This window comes from Chelmon rostratus, chromosome 9 (assembly GCF_017976325.1).
Source record: "Chelmon rostratus isolate fCheRos1 chromosome 9, fCheRos1.pri, whole genome shotgun sequence".
Taxonomy (NCBI): domain Eukaryota; kingdom Metazoa; phylum Chordata; class Actinopteri; order Chaetodontiformes; family Chaetodontidae; genus Chelmon; species Chelmon rostratus.
The window spans coordinates 2424706-2442841 of record NC_055666.1 but is presented as its reverse complement, the minus strand read 5'-3'; the positions used below and the strand labels follow the sequence as shown (position 1 = coordinate 2442841).

The 18136-nt window shown below is 41.6% G+C and overlaps 1 protein-coding gene across 2 annotated transcripts; it reads right to left on the bottom strand.

Annotated features, from left to right (window-relative positions):
• Nucleotides 1-850: 850 nt before the first annotated feature.
• hars (histidyl-tRNA synthetase) lies at nt 851-17409 on the bottom strand. Of its 2 annotated transcripts, none has more exons than XM_041943902.1 (13): nt 17255-17409; nt 14917-15006; nt 11625-11744; nt 11387-11482; nt 10527-10652; nt 9070-9177; nt 8878-8976; nt 8495-8588; nt 7507-7634; nt 6638-6910; nt 3609-3725; nt 2853-2999; nt 851-1870 (listed from the first exon to the last, which is right to left on the bottom strand). In XM_041943902.1, exons 1-13 carry the CDS (start codon nt 17342-17344, stop codon nt 1811-1813), a joined length of 1548 nt encoding a protein of 515 aa, XP_041799836.1. In that variant the 5' UTR covers nt 17345-17409; the 3' UTR covers nt 851-1810. The 2 variants fall into 2 exon arrangements, with proteins under 2 accessions (XP_041799836.1, XP_041799835.1); XM_041943901.1 differs by lacking the exon at nt 17255-17409 and adding an exon at nt 15175-15303 and having other exon boundaries at nt 852-1870.
• Between the last annotated feature and the right edge of the window lie 727 nt (nt 17410-18136).

The window sequence follows — 18136 nt, the reverse complement described above, 5'->3', positions numbered from 1 at the left end:
GGCGGGGGGGGTGGGGGTGTGAATATAACGGTAACTGCAGCAGCTCCAGCTGTGTCGCGTCATCAGAAACAGACGTCGCTTCACGTGACGCTTCAGAGGAAAGGACGTCTCAATTCTCATAAAGCATATTTCCTCGTTTCTTCTCTCCTTGCGTGCTTTCCTTGCGTCCTCTCATGCATCCCTGGTGGGAGGGACTAAGACGCAAGGAAAAGACGCAAGTGAGGGAAACGAGGATGCAATTTTGAGAAATGGGATGTATCCAGTGCTTAGTTACTTTAAAGATGAACATTGTACATTAAAAAATATTTCTAATAGGTATTGTTATACAGTGACTGTCAGCCATTTGGCTTGTGAGTCCATACACTAAAGCAGTGTTTCACTGGAGCCTTGGTTTCATTTTAGTAACTGATGAAATTATCCAATGAGAGAAATCCCAAAACAGATTTATTTGTATTGCATAACTTAATTGTTGATACTGTAAGAACATTTTGCTGACAACACTTCTCTACTTTTACATAAGTAGGATTTTGAATGCAAATAACTTGTATTTGAGTATTTGCTAAAGATTTTCTTTAGTAAAGAATCTAAAAACTTCTAGTTTAACTCTTGTTATAAGTACATTATAGTGAGAATCATGCCTGTTTATATTGGTTGTGTTGACTAATATATATATATATATATATATATATAAAAAATACCAAAAAAAAAAAGTTTGCTGTCATGATTTAAATTTCTGGGTAAATTACCCATAATACACCAGGCTCATAGAACAGAGGTGAGAACCTGTGAGACAACCGGACTGCAGCTCGCCAATCCTCAGCCCTCGGACTTGTTATATTGGCCTTGCTGACTAGGAGTTTTGTGATATCCTCCCTAACAAAATTAAAGGAAATTAAAGGGAAACTGTCACACATTTCATAAAAGGCCATTGTATTTCTTTGGCACACACTTAAATACTCAGAGTTATCTGCCTAGTTTTTATAATATCCATATGTGGGACAACAAAAGTAAAACCACACCAATAAATAAAACTGCAGCCATCTGTATGGTGTGATAGCAATGAAGGTCTTGTAATTTGGCCAACCTTTTCACTGTAGTGTCTTTACACAAAAATAAGCATGCACACAACTGTGCATGTCCCAGGCCCAATATCCCAGTCAACACAGCAGCTGTTTGTTTTTTTTGTTTGTTTTTTTTGTATTGAGCAAAATGATGAATGTGTTTATTTCAGACACTTGACAGTACAGGCATGTTTGATACAGGTAGAAATTAGTCTTTGTTTTGTTTAGAGTTGAAGTTAAACAGAGGCAAATCATCAGATGGGTTCAGACAGAAAGTAAATCTCTCTAACAGTTTCTCATCCTTGGACCTGAACAGATAGAGCATTTCTGAATGAACACTGCTCAGAAAATAGACCATCTGTTCCTCTGAGCACACTATTATACAATGTTGATGTTGAAAGCCAGAATATGACTTTCAGACATAATCCAAAACAGGTTTCATTTCATGTAAACTGCAGCATATTTCCTGGATGGTGTTCTCGAATGACAGTGTTCTCTTTTAAAAAGCACATAATGTCAAACACACTTCCACTTAGCTTCAAAGCTTTTGGCTACCTGCTCTGTTACAGTGTGCAACATAATACCAGTCTATGTGGCTGCTATGAAAATGAGGATGGATGTGTGTTTTCAGGGCTGCATGACGTCCATCCACAACAGTATAGGGCTAGACAAGAAATTCTGTATGCGTTTGCAGAGTGTTTGAAGCATCAGTTGATGTGGTTGGGGTTGTGGCTGAACATTAGGAATGGCTAGGCCTCAGAGGTCCTCCTCCTGATCTCACCTACAACATCTGCTCTGGAAATATCAACCTGAGAGGAAAGGAGATAAAGAGACAGTGGGTTAGTTTGAACCACTGTAAGCTCAAACAGATTAGTGTCAGTCGAACACCAGTTTATTTAGGTAGCAAGAGTGTGTAACTGATATTATTCACATCCCTTTTTATAGAGTTTTTGAGATCTTTACCAAGGCTAGCTGGTTTAGAGCATTTTACTGGACTATTAACTATCCATTCAGAAGATAGGTAAAACTCCACAGGCTGACATTTAGTCCATCGAATGGTGGCACCAAGCAGCGAAGTTCACTGCTGGACCCCTGTTTGTTCCTGTAATTATTCTTTAAGTTTTTTCTGTAAAAAGTTTCTGTACAGCAAAAACTGTAAACCAAAATGGGCAAAACCAAAAGTAACCAAAATGACTCAGGCACATAACATGACACAAGGTGGCACTGTAACAATCAAGTTTACATTTTCACAATTTTCTCAAGAATAGAGTCAAAAATCTTCTTTAATCTCTCAATTCATCTGCAACTTTGCTCCAGTGGTCTTCTACTGTAAAAGTGACTACAAAGGAATGTGGAAATCAATAATTGGTCATGGCTTATTTGATCAAATCTCAAAATCATTCAGAGCTGAAATTTTTTCAGCACATCCACTGAATTGCAGCAAAAGTTTGCCTCAATGCAACCAATGATCAATTCAGACGTTCATCACTGTAATTTTCACATGTGCAATCAGTTTACATCTGTATCTCTACAAACTCCAAATGCTTGCAGTCTGCCTGGACCTTGATCATTGCTGCTTTTTTCTCTTTCTCTAATTGTTTTTATGATGTAAACTCTGCACACTTGTAGCAGAGGGATACTGTTACTGTGTTGTTACTGTGTGTAAATAAAGGTTGTTGTTGTAGAAAAGCTGCCAATCATAATAACACCTTTAATTCACACTGTGTTTTGTATCTGTGTCTATGTATGAAACAGCGGATATACAGTGTGTGTATTCTTCACCAGCAGTACCTCCTCTCTGGTGCTCACAACGCGCAGTTTGACCACTCCATCTTTCAGTTCCTGTTCTCCCAGAATGGCCACCAGGGGGATACCAGATTCCTCACAGTGCTGCAGCTGACTCAGCAGTTTGGGGTTCTTCTTGTACATCACCTCTGCCTGGATATTCACGCACACGCACACGCACACACACACACACATTAGTGATTATACCAGTTAGACAAAGTATATGAATAACTATTATACATACACAATAACTAAACTGAATGTAATGTCAGCCTCCCTACTCCCTTAAAGTCACAATCTCATAGAGTTTCACTGAAATAAATGTCTGTTAAGTCATTATCTATGTCAAATGGTGATTTAGCCCGTGGTCCACTGATGAAAGCTCTTGTATTTGCGGGATTATGCTCTGGATGTCGGTGGCGACGTTCCCGGGGGAAAAAAATCTTAATCTTAAATCTTATTACTAGGTTAGTGCTACTGCAACCAAAATTTTCCTACGGCTGCACCTTCAGATTAAAAGCATTTCACTGGAGAAACACAATGTGTCTGTTGGAGAAATTAACAAGGGGCCAAAACCTCTGACTTAACTTTAACATAGCTGACGATAGTGATTAGAAGTTAAAGCCGAAACTGGAAATGAAACAAAAAAAAATCGGCCAGGCCACAAGGTCAGTACAGTACTTATGAAACAAACACACACACACACGCACGCACGCGCGCACACACGCACACAGGCACACAGGCACACAGGCACACAGGCACCTTAATGCCAGCATTCCAGAGCTCAGTGACAAGTCTGAGTCTCTCCTCCAGCAGATTCTTCTGAGCAGACGCCACCAGGACCTGAACATCTGTGGTACGAATCTTCTCTGCTGAGGCCTGAACAACACAACACAACACTGTCACAGCCTAGACATCTAGACACATTTATTATCTCTACATCAATACAGTGGAACACATCCACCGTCACGTCAAACAATTCACATAGGTCATGTCTTTAAAAAATATATGAATTGGCAAAAAAAAAAATGCGGATGAAATTTAGTGATTTTGATTTTACAGATAATGGCTGATGCTAGGAGTGGGTGATGTGGCCAAAATCATCTATCACAGTATATGTAAGTGTGCATCATGGTTACATGGTTACATATCACTGTATAGTCAGCATTATGTTAATTTAATTAAGTAATGGCTTAAAGTAACACCTGAGTTAAAAACAAAAGACTCAACAGTAAAACTAACTTTCTTTCAAAACGGAAGCTTTAAAGGATAACTTTCGTTTTTTACAACCTGGACCTTATTTCTAGCATTAAATACGACCATTTACTCACCCAGACAACTTTGGTGGCATTTGGAGTCGTTTTGAAGAAATTAGCCCCAGAAGAGCGGCGCGTATATCCGTATAATGCGAGTGCTCGGGGTATCCATGCGCAGCCTCTATATAACGCATAATCTGCGGTGAAACTCGTTCATATTCCAAAATCTTGTTGTGATATGCTGGTGCTATTCCCCTCTGACCCGGCGGTCGGCTAGTTTAGCTGTAGTTTGGCACAGCTATGGTTCGTTATTGCGTATTCATAGCCGACCGCCGCAGAGTTAGCAGCGCCCAGCGTTCGGTAATGACATCATCCACGTCAGAGGTAGTTGTCTAGAGACGTGGGATGTTGATAACATGCCACCACGGACTCAGAGGGGAATAGCACCAGCATATCATAACAAAATATTGGAATATGAATGAGTTTCAAATTATGCGTTATATAGAGGCTGCGCATGGGTGCCCTGAGTACTCGCATTATACGGATATACGCGCTGCTCCCCTGGGGCTAATTTCTTCAAAACGACTCCAAATGCCACCAAAGTTGTCTGGGTGAGTAAATGGGCGTATTTAATGCTACAAATAAGGTCCAGGTTGTAAAAAACGAAAGTTATCCTTTAAGGTTCCAAATGAGAACCAAAAATGCAATAGAGGTTCATTATCACCACCAACTGTTCTCAGACATTCTCATCTGACCTGAGAGATGGTCAGGTGAGAATGTGGTAAACAGTGCTGCTGCCTAAATCATATGACCTTGTGAGGCAGCTGGACTGCTACATTGCACTGCCCGCATAACCCAAATCTCTACCGTGGACACATTTCTACTGTCACACAGTATATACACGAACTAGACAATTTCGGCACCGCCGAAATATTGACAGTGGCACGAGGGGGCTGCTGGTGTTATCTATACCACTGTTTCTCAAGCCTGGTCCTGGAGTACCACTGCCCTGCATGTTTTAGATGTATCCCTGCTCCAGCACACCTAATTCAAATGAATGGCTCGTTATCAGGCCTCAGCAGAGCCCAGTAACGAGCTGAGCATTTGAATCAGGTGTGTTGGAGCACACCTTACATGGAGCAGCAGAGCAGGGCAGCTGGTGCAAGATTCCTCTTTATTTAAATTTGGTGGGGGCTAATCCTTTAAAATTGAACTTTGACGAGAGAAGAAAGGTTTGTCGACAAAAAGATCCAAAAATTATGTGTCTCCTATTCACCATTTGGATTTTACGGCAATTTTAGAAAAATAATTCAGACGATTTCTCACTGGCTCTTTCACTCTAACTGATGATGTCATCCACTCTAGGGGGAGAAATTCTGAGCATTTTGTGTGTGTGTGTGTGTGTATTTAACTGTATTTGTGTGTGACTGTGTGTGTGTATGTATCTGTCGTTGTGTGTGACTGCGAATGTGTATGTCTTCGTCTGTTTGTGTGTGTGTGTCTGCTTGAACTACACATTTATCAAATTGTCCCAAGTATTTTGAACAAGCAGCCCAACCAGTTCCTAAATGGAGATGTGTCTGGTATATGTGTGTCTGAATGTGTATGTGTGTGTGTGTGTGTAAGTTCTGCCCCACCTGTGGATAATTACCTCTCTACCTCTCCCACTTTTTACCTGTTCCTGTTCAGTTTTGACGTGCTTGTTTTTAATCACTTTTTAGCTGTTAGTTAGCCCTGTTTGTGTGTGCGTGTGTGTGACTACTGTCTCAACCTTTTTGGGAAAGCGCTTTCTGAAGCTGAGTTTAGCTGCTTGTTGGACGGAGATTGTTTTCAAACAATGCCCTTGTTTTGACTGAGCTCGTTAAGAGGACAACTTTGATCTTAATGGATTTAATCATTCTCAGGCTGGTTGTCCTGCAGATGTGTGTGCGTGGGTTATTGACCAGTATGTGTGTGTAAATGACAGTTGCAACTGTTCACAATTCTCCCCTTGAACAGCTACTTTTTCACTGTCGGTTTCTTCCGAACAACTTGTGATTGTGACAAAACCGTAGCTGCTATCAAAAAACCGATTACACTGTGAGATGCGGACAAGTCTGGGCCAGATGTACGTGTGTTTTATGTCCAGATATTCTTTAGAAAAATGACTAAATGGTCGATTTAAAAAGACACTCTCCGGCAGGCTGCGACTCAGAAAACAGGAGATTGTATGGGTTTAAATGGAGCAGCAGAGCAGGGCAGCTGGTGCAAGATCCCTCTTTATTTAAATTTGGTGGGGGCTAACCCTTTAAAATTGAACTTTGACAAGAGAAGAAAGGTTTGTCTACAAAAAGATCCAAAAATTATGTGTCTCCTATTCAGGCGCACGTTTTGATATATAGTTTGCGAGGGTTTTCTCAAAGCTGTGGGACTAGTTACGCGCCGAAAGCTATGCTCGAGCCACTCGCCTTCTATAGCTCTTTGAGCTATAGAAGGCGAGTGGCTCTTGCATTGCCTCGTGCCACTAATAACACCCAACCTTAGCTGGCACATTACCTCAGCCTTCTGCTCCATGATGGAGAAGATCCTTTCAATGCCGATGCTGACGCCGACACACGGCACCTTCCTGCCCTTGGGGTCAAACATTCCCACCAGGCCGTCGTATCGCCCGCCGCCAGCCACGCTGCCCACACTAACACTCTCCTCGGTAGGTGGCCCATTTTGGGCGTCGTTGGATACCTGGGCCACACCTGCCTGAGTCAGCACCGCCTCGTAAATGATTCCTGTATAATAGTCCAGACCCCGGGCCAGACTGAGGTCAAACACCACCTGGAGATGACAGTGATGAGTAAGGAAAGTGGAGTAAAGACAGAAAAGATACAAAAAATACCATTTAAAGATCCCCTCCACACATATACTAAGGCATACATACAAATTGTGTAACGTATGTGTCTGGCATGGTTGGCACAAAAAAAAGTATTATTATTCACCACACTGAAATCCAGAAAACAACATCTACTTCTTCTCCCTCATTAGAAAGTCCAGAATATGTACATACGTTTCATTTCACAAGTTTAACTGCTGGAAACAGGATGTCCATTTTCAGTGTATGTGCATGGGAGGCTCCATGTTTTCACATCACACTTGTATACACTGAATATTCCAAACCTTTTATGTCACAAAACATGCTTGTAGGCCCACCTCCTAAAATCAAATGTTCAATGAGCACAGAGAAAATGTACAGATTCAGCAAATGAATTTGAAAACAGCCTTCTAGTGCCAAACTCTGCACATACATCATTGTACACAGTGAAGCTCAAACATTCAACTGTAGGAACAAGAAAACATTTGTGACTGGAGGGGCACGGTAATTATTATTGTGAAAAAATGTTATGGGATGTGTGAATAACAGCATGTTAGCTCACCTTGTCTGTGACCTGGAAGAGCTGCAGGTAACTAAAGAGCAGCTTTATGTCTGTCAGGCCAGCACAGGCCTGCTTACTCTGAGACATCTTCTGGTCCTGAAGGAGGCGCTCTGCTACTTCCATTCCACCTGCAGCAAAATCAGGAGCACATCCGGCAGATGACAAGCAACATTAGCATACTGGAGTCGTGCTTTTGTACACCTGATGAATTTAAGTACAATATTCACTCGATTTTAGCTCTGTTTTGGTCTCCACCAACCACTGAGAAAATACCTGGCACTTTAGCTGCTGAAGCTGCACTTTTTTCACCAGCTAGTCTCTAACTGTGTCTGTCTGCTGTTTGCTGCTAAGCAGGTAGTGTGCAGTGGGTTTAGCAGAGCTTGTCTGATGAAAACAGCAGCTGGAAACAAGGGTGATGGTTTTGGAATTTGTAAGCCAAACGACCAAAATAATGAGCAAAAAGAGGCTACAAAGCTCTGTGGAGCTGCAGAGTCAGATGATGATTCTTTGTGCGTTCATCACTGGGTGTGACTCCTTTCACATTACATAGTCATAGTAGTCATTTGACTTGTTAATAAAGCTAAAGCTCTATATACATTTCAATATAGAGATAATATTAGTGCTACTGCAGCTCGTAAACAACTGCAAAGTGTTTCCGTTCATGGGTGCACAAACTCCTTTGAATCAGTGGAGTTACAGGACGGTGTACAGTGACTACACCAGTTAAAGCTGGCAGGTGGAGATGTATGTGGACAACAGAGGTTTGGAAAGACATCCCTCAAAGAAGGATAGCTTTGAGGGACGAGCTTATGTTGCATATTTTCATCTGAAGTACTGCATCATACTTATAAACTGAAAATATGTTTTGCATGTAAAATCTTAAATCAGCAAAGTAACTAGTAAGAATAGCTGTCAGATAAATGTAATGGAATAAAAACAACACGCCACTGATGTCTCACATCTTGTGTGAATTTGGAGGAAGTCTCACCCTGCATACTGACGTACTCCCCAATCTGGTCCGCAGCCTCCTCTGACAGGCCCTTCTCATTCACCATTTCCTTCTTCACGTCCTCCCAGGGCATCTAGGTTTGAACAACAGAAAATGGCATGAGGGGATGGGTCAAAGGCAGGTACAGATGAATGGTAGAGACAAGGTGAAGGAGAACAGGGGAGTCAACATCAGAGTAACCATAAAGATTATCTTTAACAGTTTAGTCTGAAAGTCTGGCCTTAATACCAACAGTTTACTTCGTAGAGCACCATTTACCATCCACCTAAACCAGGTCTACCAATAAAGCAATTTACCAGCGTCACTTTATCACTATTAGTAACAGGTTTTGCAGAATTAAGCACATCAGTGCATCTCCACACCTTGTCCAGTTTATCCACTGTTGAACAGATAGTGCGGAACTTGTCATCTGGGACCCCACACACAGCAAACATTCCGTCAAGGATGCGTCTGTCGTTGACCTGGAAATGGAGGACATGGTTACAGAGCTGACAACCATGGATCATAGTATGGAAGTCTCATCTGGTAAATGTAATTGAATGGATGTGACAAACTTTGATACGGAAGTCTCCGAGGTCCAGCTCACTGAGGATTTCATGGACAATCTTCAGACACTCAGCATCAGGAATCATGGCATCATACTGTCCTGCTATGTCAAAATCCTGCAACACACACACACACACACACACAAATTAGTTTAAGTAGTGCAGACAATTTCTGAGCCAAAGAGACTTTTAAGTGAATTAAACCAGGTCCATTTCCAGAAACTCTAACAAATCAACAATTCCCTGGCAGGTGTGAAAACCATACACTGTATAAAACATAAACATAGTCGCCATGACATCACCCACAGGTTTCTGATGAGAGGCCGTCGCCATCTGGGCAGTGCCTGACTCCAGGTAAGCTAAAAATGGGCCAAGAGGTGGAGCGTGGGTGGAGCTGAGGCAGGCCAAACAAAGCCTGGTTTCTCAAACCTAGCGGCTAGCTGACACTCAAAGTGGCTAAGCCCTTAAAGGATAACTTTCGTTTTTTACAACCTGGACCTTATTTGTAGCATTAAATAAGACCATTTACTCACCCAGACAACTTTGGTGGCATCTGGAGTCGTTTTGAAGAAATTAGTCCCAGAGGAGCGGCGCATATATCCGTATAATGCGAGTACTCTGGGCATCCATGCGCAGCCTCTATATAACGCATAATCTGCGGCGAAACTCGTTCATATTCCAATATTTTGTTATGATATGCTGGTGCTGTTCCCCTTTGAGCCCGTGGTGGCATGTTATCAACACTCGGCGTCTCTAGACAACTACCTCTGACGTGGATGATGTCATTACCGAACGCCGGGCACTGTGAGCAGCCAGCCACAACACGGCTGACTCTGCGGCGGTCAGCTACGAATACGCAATAACAAACTATAGCTGTGCCAAACTACAGCTAAACTAGCCGACCGCCGGCTCAGAGTGGAATAGCACCAGCGTATCATAACAAAATACTGGAATATGAATGAGTTTCACCGCAGATTATGCGTTATATAGAGGCTGCGCATGGATGCCCCGAGTACTCGCATTATACGGATATACGCGCTGCTCCTCTGGGGCTTATTTCTTCAAAACGACCCCAAATGCCACCAAAGTTGTCTGGGTGAGTAAATGGTCGTAATTAATGCTAGAAATAAGGTCCAGGTTGTAAAAAACGAAAGTTATCCTTTAATTATGCATAACTTTAAGCCTGAATATAATTTAAACAAGTGCGTTATATAAAGATATACACATAGAGTTGTCATGAATGGGAGAAATTAGCTAAAGATAGCAAAACAGTTTTTGTACCAGACTGTAAACATTTAATTTCTGCTGGGCATTTTAATATGACGGTGTTTGGGGATTGACTTGCTTTTGAATCCAGACTCTAGTGGTTACTAGAGGAACTGCAGATTTTGGCACATGCATTTTGGCTTCATTTTTCAGCCTGAGAGGTTGCTGCTTGGTGAAAACATACATTAAGGATGACTCACACATTGATAAAACTCTCGGTAGCGTCCACGGGTCATGGCTGGGTTATCACGCCGGTAGACCTTAGCGATGTGGTAGCGCTTGATGTTGGTTATCTTGTTCATGGCCAGGTAGCGGGCAAAGGGCACCTGTAAAAGGGCAAGTTAAGGACGAAACACCTGCTTTGATGTAGAGAATCCAAATTAGTGGGTTAATGTAGAAGTGTTAGTTTCATCATTAAAACTATGACTGCTGAATGCTTTTTTCATGGCAAAACAGGACTAAATGTAACTAAAAGCCTTTGGTGTGATAAAATGTAACTCCATATTTCATCTATGAGTAAAAATTAAATGATATCACGACAGACAGTAAAAGGGACACATAAACTAATTACTGGTTTAATGAAGAGTCTTATCTAACAACCTGTTAGCATCTATGGAATCACACACTGCATCTCCCAATTAAAACAGTTTCTTCCATCAACCAAAATGTCTTTTGTTCAGAAGACGATTTAGCCGTTTGACCCGTTGCACTACCAAAAAAAGACTAAGAATAAATCAAAATCAGGTTCAATTCTGTCTTGGTGTTGACTCCTGGTGACTTTGCAGCTAAGACAAGCACCAAATAATCTCAACGTCATTTGTAGGATTCTGACCAGGGACATCTGTCACATATAATACCCCTCTCTCTGCTCAGATTTCCTGTATTTTTACTCTCACTATCTAAGAGTGAAAAAAGCTGAGTTAAGCATAGCAATAACACCTAATAAAATTAGCAAAAAAAACATAACACACACAACAGCATAGCCAAGTCTGTTGAACCCTAGTTAGCACCTGGTTTTAACTGCCGATGAGCAGACAACAGCGTGTCACAGTGAGGATACAGTGAGGTCGTATCTGAGGGACAGCAGCTCCCCTCCTTGGTCTTTGAGGTCATAGATGAGCTTGGAATCTTCTCCGTACTTCCCTGTCAATGTTTCCTACACACCACATGGAGATAAAAAAAAACCTTCATATTTGCATCTGACATGATCTCAAGTTTATCTTTCCTATTCAGTACATGTACACATGTACTTAGTTAAAGGACAGGAGTTTTGTGTAAAAAAGTGTGTGAAAATCTACCTTTAGTTCAAAAACAGGTGTGTCGATGGTTTCTGCTCCGTGACGTTTGAAGCAGCCGACGATGGTGTTAAAGACTTTCTCTCTGATGGCCATCTGCTTGGGGTTGTAGTCCCTCGTTCCCTAATAGAGCAAGACATTTGCTGTGTGTCAGTCTGACTGTGAAGTGAATTGATGTATCCATTAGCAGGGAAGTAGTGAATAAACTGAATGTCAAACAATGTATTTAATTTAGTTGCTTCGTGTCTGTTACTGTTTTTGTCATTTTTCATGTCAAATGTGTACAGAAATATTCTGGTAACCCAAGTTATGGTCATAAAAGATCAACAGTGACACACAACAATGGGACATTAACCACAGTAGGATTGTGAGCACAGCCTTGGAGCCCCTTTGTCACTCGATATTCACATGATTTGTGTCTCGTTAATGACATTGGTCTTCCATTTTCACCCAGTATTAGTAAGCATTCTTGTTTTTGATCTGCTGCATTTTGATCGCATGTCAATAGGCAAAAATCTTGCATTCTCGGTTAAAGGGTGACTCTAGAGGGACCGCACTGCCTGCAAGGCAAGGGTGTTACAAGTGCTGTGGGTCATCAAGCTAGCACTTGTTCTGGCAGGTTATTCTGCCAAGCATGTCTTCAGCCAGACAACCACTACAGCAGAACAACAATCTGCTACATCACAATGGCCATAGGTTTGAGGGCCTATGGCCATTGTGATGTAGCAGAGGGCCAATTGATTTGAAGTCCTCACTTCCAGAACACAGTCAATGCACATCAGCTGTTCATTTAACCCAGCAGCAAAGTGCCATGAAACAGCACTGTGATGATGCCACCAAGTCAAGAAATGACGTGCTTTTCTTAGAGCTGAAAGACGTTCACCAAATTATGAAATAACTTCTCCAGCCATCATGGTTAAGTGGGTTACTGGATTTACCAACATCTCTGAAAGCCCCTGATTTTGAACGCAGCGCAAGTTTCTACAGACACCACGAATCAATAAATGACATTGAAATTGCCCTGTAAAATAGTGTGATTCAGGATAAATGACAAACTCAAGAGAAATAACTGTCTATATCTGATAATTGATGAAACAGTGAACATTACAGCAGACAAAAGCTCATTGTGGGACTGAACACGGACAGCACAGTGCCTTTTCAACGAAGTGGTGGACAGTCTCAATGAGAGAGGTGTGGTAAATCAGCTGAGTGACAGGTCTGACAGAGCAGATGAAGCTAGTGTAATAACAGGTACACACTCTGGACTTGGCACCGTCTTGAAAAAGGAGAGTCCATTTTCAATCCAAGTGCACTCTGTTGCCAACCATGTGGCACAGCAGATGCATCTAAAGCTGCACAAACAGTTTCAAACTCCAAGCGCCCATTGAATTGAGTTTGTTTCAATTTGTTTTACAAAAACTCAGCAAGAAAGTAAAATTGACTTTGTGGGCTCACTGCCACCTGAAGCGACGAGGACATGATGAGTCTGGAGCTCAACGTGCCGGGTGCTGGCTCTGTCATAAAGGATAACTGGCCTGCACTCATAATGGAGCTGAACAAAGACGCTGCTGGAGGTAATTCTCAACATGATGGACTTGTCAGTCAGATTCAAGCTTACGGATTTATTGCCCTGACCTGTATATTTTCAGATGTTTTGCCAGTGATGAACAAACTAAATCTGCATTTCCAGGGTGAAGACATTACTTTAGCCAGCATCCAACCAATGTTACAAGCGTCTGTGGCCATTTTGACCCAACTTAGACAGCCCAGGCCCAGAATAACAGGACTTCAAGCTTGAGTCTGTGGATGGCGAGTTCAAAGAGATCAAAGTGAAAAAGGCAGCAGAGAAATTTGCGTGCAAATTCAACACTGTGAGGAAGCAGTACATCCAACACCACTCTGATGCTGTTGAGAAATGATTCCCCAGTAATTCCCTTTTATTATTATTATCTAATTCTTATTTTATTATTATTGTTATTATTATCCCCAGGGGGATGGTGGGGGTTTCCCTACCTCTGCTGAGCTATTTTACCCCTGGTGGGGACAAAATTGTATCCCCGTCATAGTGATTTATGTTGCTTCACCTATAAAAATATCTAATATCTGCCTCATCATGCTTTGTATATATTGGGTTTTTTTTGTACTAATTAACTTCATCCTTGATGAGCTGCATGTCCTTTTTTTTCCAATGCAAGTACACTGATTGAGTGCACGTTTAAACCGGAATCAAATTCCTGGTATGTGGACACATACAGCTGGTTCTGATTCTGAAGCTGATTGGCACAGCCAGCTGGTGCTGTACACAGTACTGAAAAGAGCTCTGCAGGATTTAATTCTGCCATGTTAAATTAGCATCTAACCTATTGTTTTGTTACATATGATCACATCTCCTATGCGACCCCATGACATCACATCGCTGACAGTGAAAATATTGCACTACTTTGTGAATTAGGTTACTTTTTTTTTTTAATTTATTAAAGTTGTCAAGTTGAAGTTTCCTAATTGTGTTATTAAAGTTCATAATTATTCTAGAAATGTTACTGTGACAGCAGCAAGAAATAGCTTTATATGCTCCATAGTCAAAATAGGCCCATTGTGGTTTTGAACATTTTTTTCACAAATTGAAACCTATTTTTCAGACTACATTAGGTCTGCTCTGTCATGTTTTCCAACGAAATACAGCAAGGTGCTGACAAAGCAATCAAGCTACTGATTGATCATTTTGGCGCAGCAAAGGAGACGGACACAGCACAGCGCCACCCTTCATTTGAGATGCAGAGTCGATGATGACAGCACTGCGTGAGTACAGCCGGTCATCAGCTATCCTGACTGGGAAAAGATGTGAAAGATTGCCAACACAATTGCTGTGTCCAATATGCTTGCAGACCATGGACTCTTGCTCCTGAACAGGATAAAAGCAGCCATGAGAAGTCGCCTCACTGATGAAAAGGTGACAAGGTTTATGAGACTTGCAAGTTGTTCCAAGGGGTTGGATGGTTTCAATTCTGCACAAGCAACTGAGCCAAGTTAAGTTCAGTGAGGTTGCGTATTTAGACGTATATAGAGGCATGTGGTACACGCCTTCACCATGAGGCAACAGTGACCCTGTTGTGTATACTTATTGGCAGGCAGGTTGAGATAGCAGGAAGAGGTGATGTTAGACAACCTTTCAATTTCAATACCAGCTTTGACTTTAGCCTTAGTAATACAGATTCCCTTTCCTCTATTCCTACAGTGACCTATATGTACAATAAATGCATGTGTATGTTTGAATAGAGCAGCATTGTGGTCTTACCTTTGCTGTTTTGAGGACAAACGTATGTTTGCCATCATCTCCTCCTAACTGAGCCTTCAGCTCCAGCAGTTTGGCTACCTCTTCATCAATCTGTAACACATAGACACAGAAGACAGACAGAAGATAGCTACTATAAGTAGATGATAGGAACCTTTCTGTAGAAGCCAGTGTCATACTGCCTTGGTCAACAGCAGCAAACAAACATTTAATTACACGAAATTTTGCCAAACACACATGCACACAGCACCAGAGGCCTACCTGAGCCACAGTGATCCCAGGGAAAGAATGCAGAGACCGGGCACGTGTTGCAGTCCGACAGCCCAGCAGACCAGAGCAAGCACGGAAAAAAATCATGCCCAGCATGTTTATCCCACAGCACAGGGGATACAAAACGCATAAAGGTAAAAAAAAAAATAAAAAAATAAGTCCAGAAATTGGAAAAGCAAAAGTTCAGGAGTGTATAATGGGTACAGCAATGTCCAGTGGCATTGTCCACAGCCAGCCACAGCAGCCAATCAGAATGGTCAGTAGAAGGTAAGCCAGGAAGTGAATTGAGCAATGATGTCCAAGAGAGTTGGATTCCCCAGGCGGTGAGGTTGATGACGGTGATGACAAAGGGTGGGACAGACCGAGGTCATCAAGGGTCAGGCAGGAAGAACAGGAGAAAAGTGGTGAGCAACCCTAGCACTAGGGGAGGGCAGCGCATGATGCATCATCATCATCATCACAGCGTGGAGGATAGAACATGAAATGTACCAAGTCAATCAAAGCAGTGAGGCCAACAGAGCCCACACACAGACAGACAGACAAACAGACAGACAGACCGTGTCCTGCTCTGACCTTTGTATCAAATCTATGTATCTTATCCAGTGTATTTAATCTTTCTAGTGTATCTAACAGTTTAACAGCTCCCTACATTTAAATCACTAAATTGGTGTATAATTTTTCAATAACAATAATTCAAGATTCTCAAACTTGAGTTTTGCCTGCAGCCTTTAAACAAGCATCAATCTCCCTGGATTGGAAAACTGGCTACTTTTCCTGGACTACCTCTGTCTGTGTGATGCATCTGGTGGCAGGGCATAAGATGACACAACAATCTGCAATGTGGCTAGTGTGTGTTGAATTGTCTAACGTTGACATAAAGAGTCCGTAATAAAAGAAAACGTGCAGTTACTGGATGCAAAGCACAAACCCTGATTGTCAAGCACAAACAAATTCAACAGGCATTGCTGGATTTTCCCAGGCATCAGACAACTGTGACACAAGAGCAGGGAATTCAGACTAAACAAGACAGAGACAAATAAAGGAGGACAGAGCTTACAGACAATAAAAGACTCAAACTGATGCTGCTATCTGTGGACCATTCAGATAGGACAAATAACATTTTTCATTTCTCTTCTGATTACACTACCCTGTGTTCACAAGGCAAGTTATTGCATCAGCTGTCATTACACATTTTGGAAGGACACCCTTATAGCTAATGTTTAAATGCATCATGACAAAGTTGTCTAAAAACGTCAAAAACAATCAAACAAACAAACTATAGCTGTTTTTGAGCCATACTAGTATGTTAGCTCAAGCTGATATAACGAAGTATACCGCTAGCTAGCTAACTCGAAGGAGGGCGGTTAGCAGATTAGCCGTCCCATTTGAGGTAGTGCTGACTAATGTAACACTTCGCTAAGTCAACTTAAGGCTGGCAGCTTATCCGGTTCAGTTAAAATGAAAACAGTGATATGAATAAAATTACAAGCACAGCCTTCTACCTGAAATGTGCATTATTTGTATGTGATAGTAGGCCGAACAGCTAGTTGCCCCGGCGCGTGGAGCTAGCTGTTTCCAGATCTACACCAAACAACTCAATGATCTTAAGCGATTTAATGTTGACTCACGTAACAATTAACACATATGCACTGTATAATATAAAGAGTGGATTTTTTTTTATTCTTGGTGTCTTCCAGTTCATTCGGCAAAAAAAAATAACAAAGGAAGAAGTTCTCAATATAAAATAACATCCGACAGACTTCATAATGGGCGTTTTTAACTGCAAACACGTAACTGATGGTGAATATAGTGAATGCCAAATAAAAGAGTGGCTCATATTCAATCAGACAGTCGTGAGTCAGTTGTGGTAAACATGACCAAAGTGAAATAGCGTTTGGTCAGGGGATTTCCAGTTAGCTATGCAGTATGAATGAAATTCTTGTGCGTGTACCGGGGCTGGCTAGCTGGACACCCTGTTCTGTTAAATGGCAAATGGACATGCTGTTCACCACATGTTAAGAACGTGCCTTGACATCAACATTAAAGTTCGCTGCTAAATCTTAATACTGACCTGCTCTTTGCTCGCCTTCTCTGACTTCAACTTCCGAACGACTTCACCTTGGCTTTTAATAGCTTCCTGTATCTGTGCTTTGTCTTCCATGGCTTTTCATTTATGTATTTCCACTGTAACTCACACCTCCAAAGACCCCTCAGCTGTCAAGACTGTCGTCGCGTAAAGCGGATACGGAAACACGTAAACTTCCGGTCGATGTTTTCAAAGAAAAAGCCTTCTTGGTGAAGGTGTACAACAATATTTTCAATCGCTACTTTTTAAAATTCTGATTGGACTTGTGTAAACACCGAACGAAAAGTATCAAATGCTACAGATGAGTACGGTATTATGGTAGGGTGTTATGGGTAAGTTTGCAGTTTAACATTTAAGCATATGAATTGATTACTATGGCTACAATTGGACTGGATAATAAAATTAAACCAAGCATTCATGTCTTCACATCCTTAAGTCCATATGTCTTTGTTGGAACATTTTAAGTGGTTACTAAATGACTGGTAATAGCTTTTCAAATGTTTTGTTATGTTTGCATTTCTCAATTGATGCTTTCTAGTATAAGAAACGGCATACTCACCTCTGCAGGCCTCTAAAATAATTCAGATGAAACAAATTCAAGATGGAAAAATCACTGCCTACGACCCATGACTACACTAAGGCCGCAATTTTGCTTCAATTTCAGGTCTCATAAACCAAAAATGCCAGGAACCACTGCTCTAAAACACTGCAGGAGGCTGTGGTCGGCTCAGGACAGAAAAATACCAGCCCCTGCTACTATAAAGGACCGAAAAACTGTCAAACAAAGAAACTGCCGACACAAATTGTATCTTTAGGCAGTGTGATACTGACTAAAAGCATCTACAGTAGAAACAGATATTCACTTAT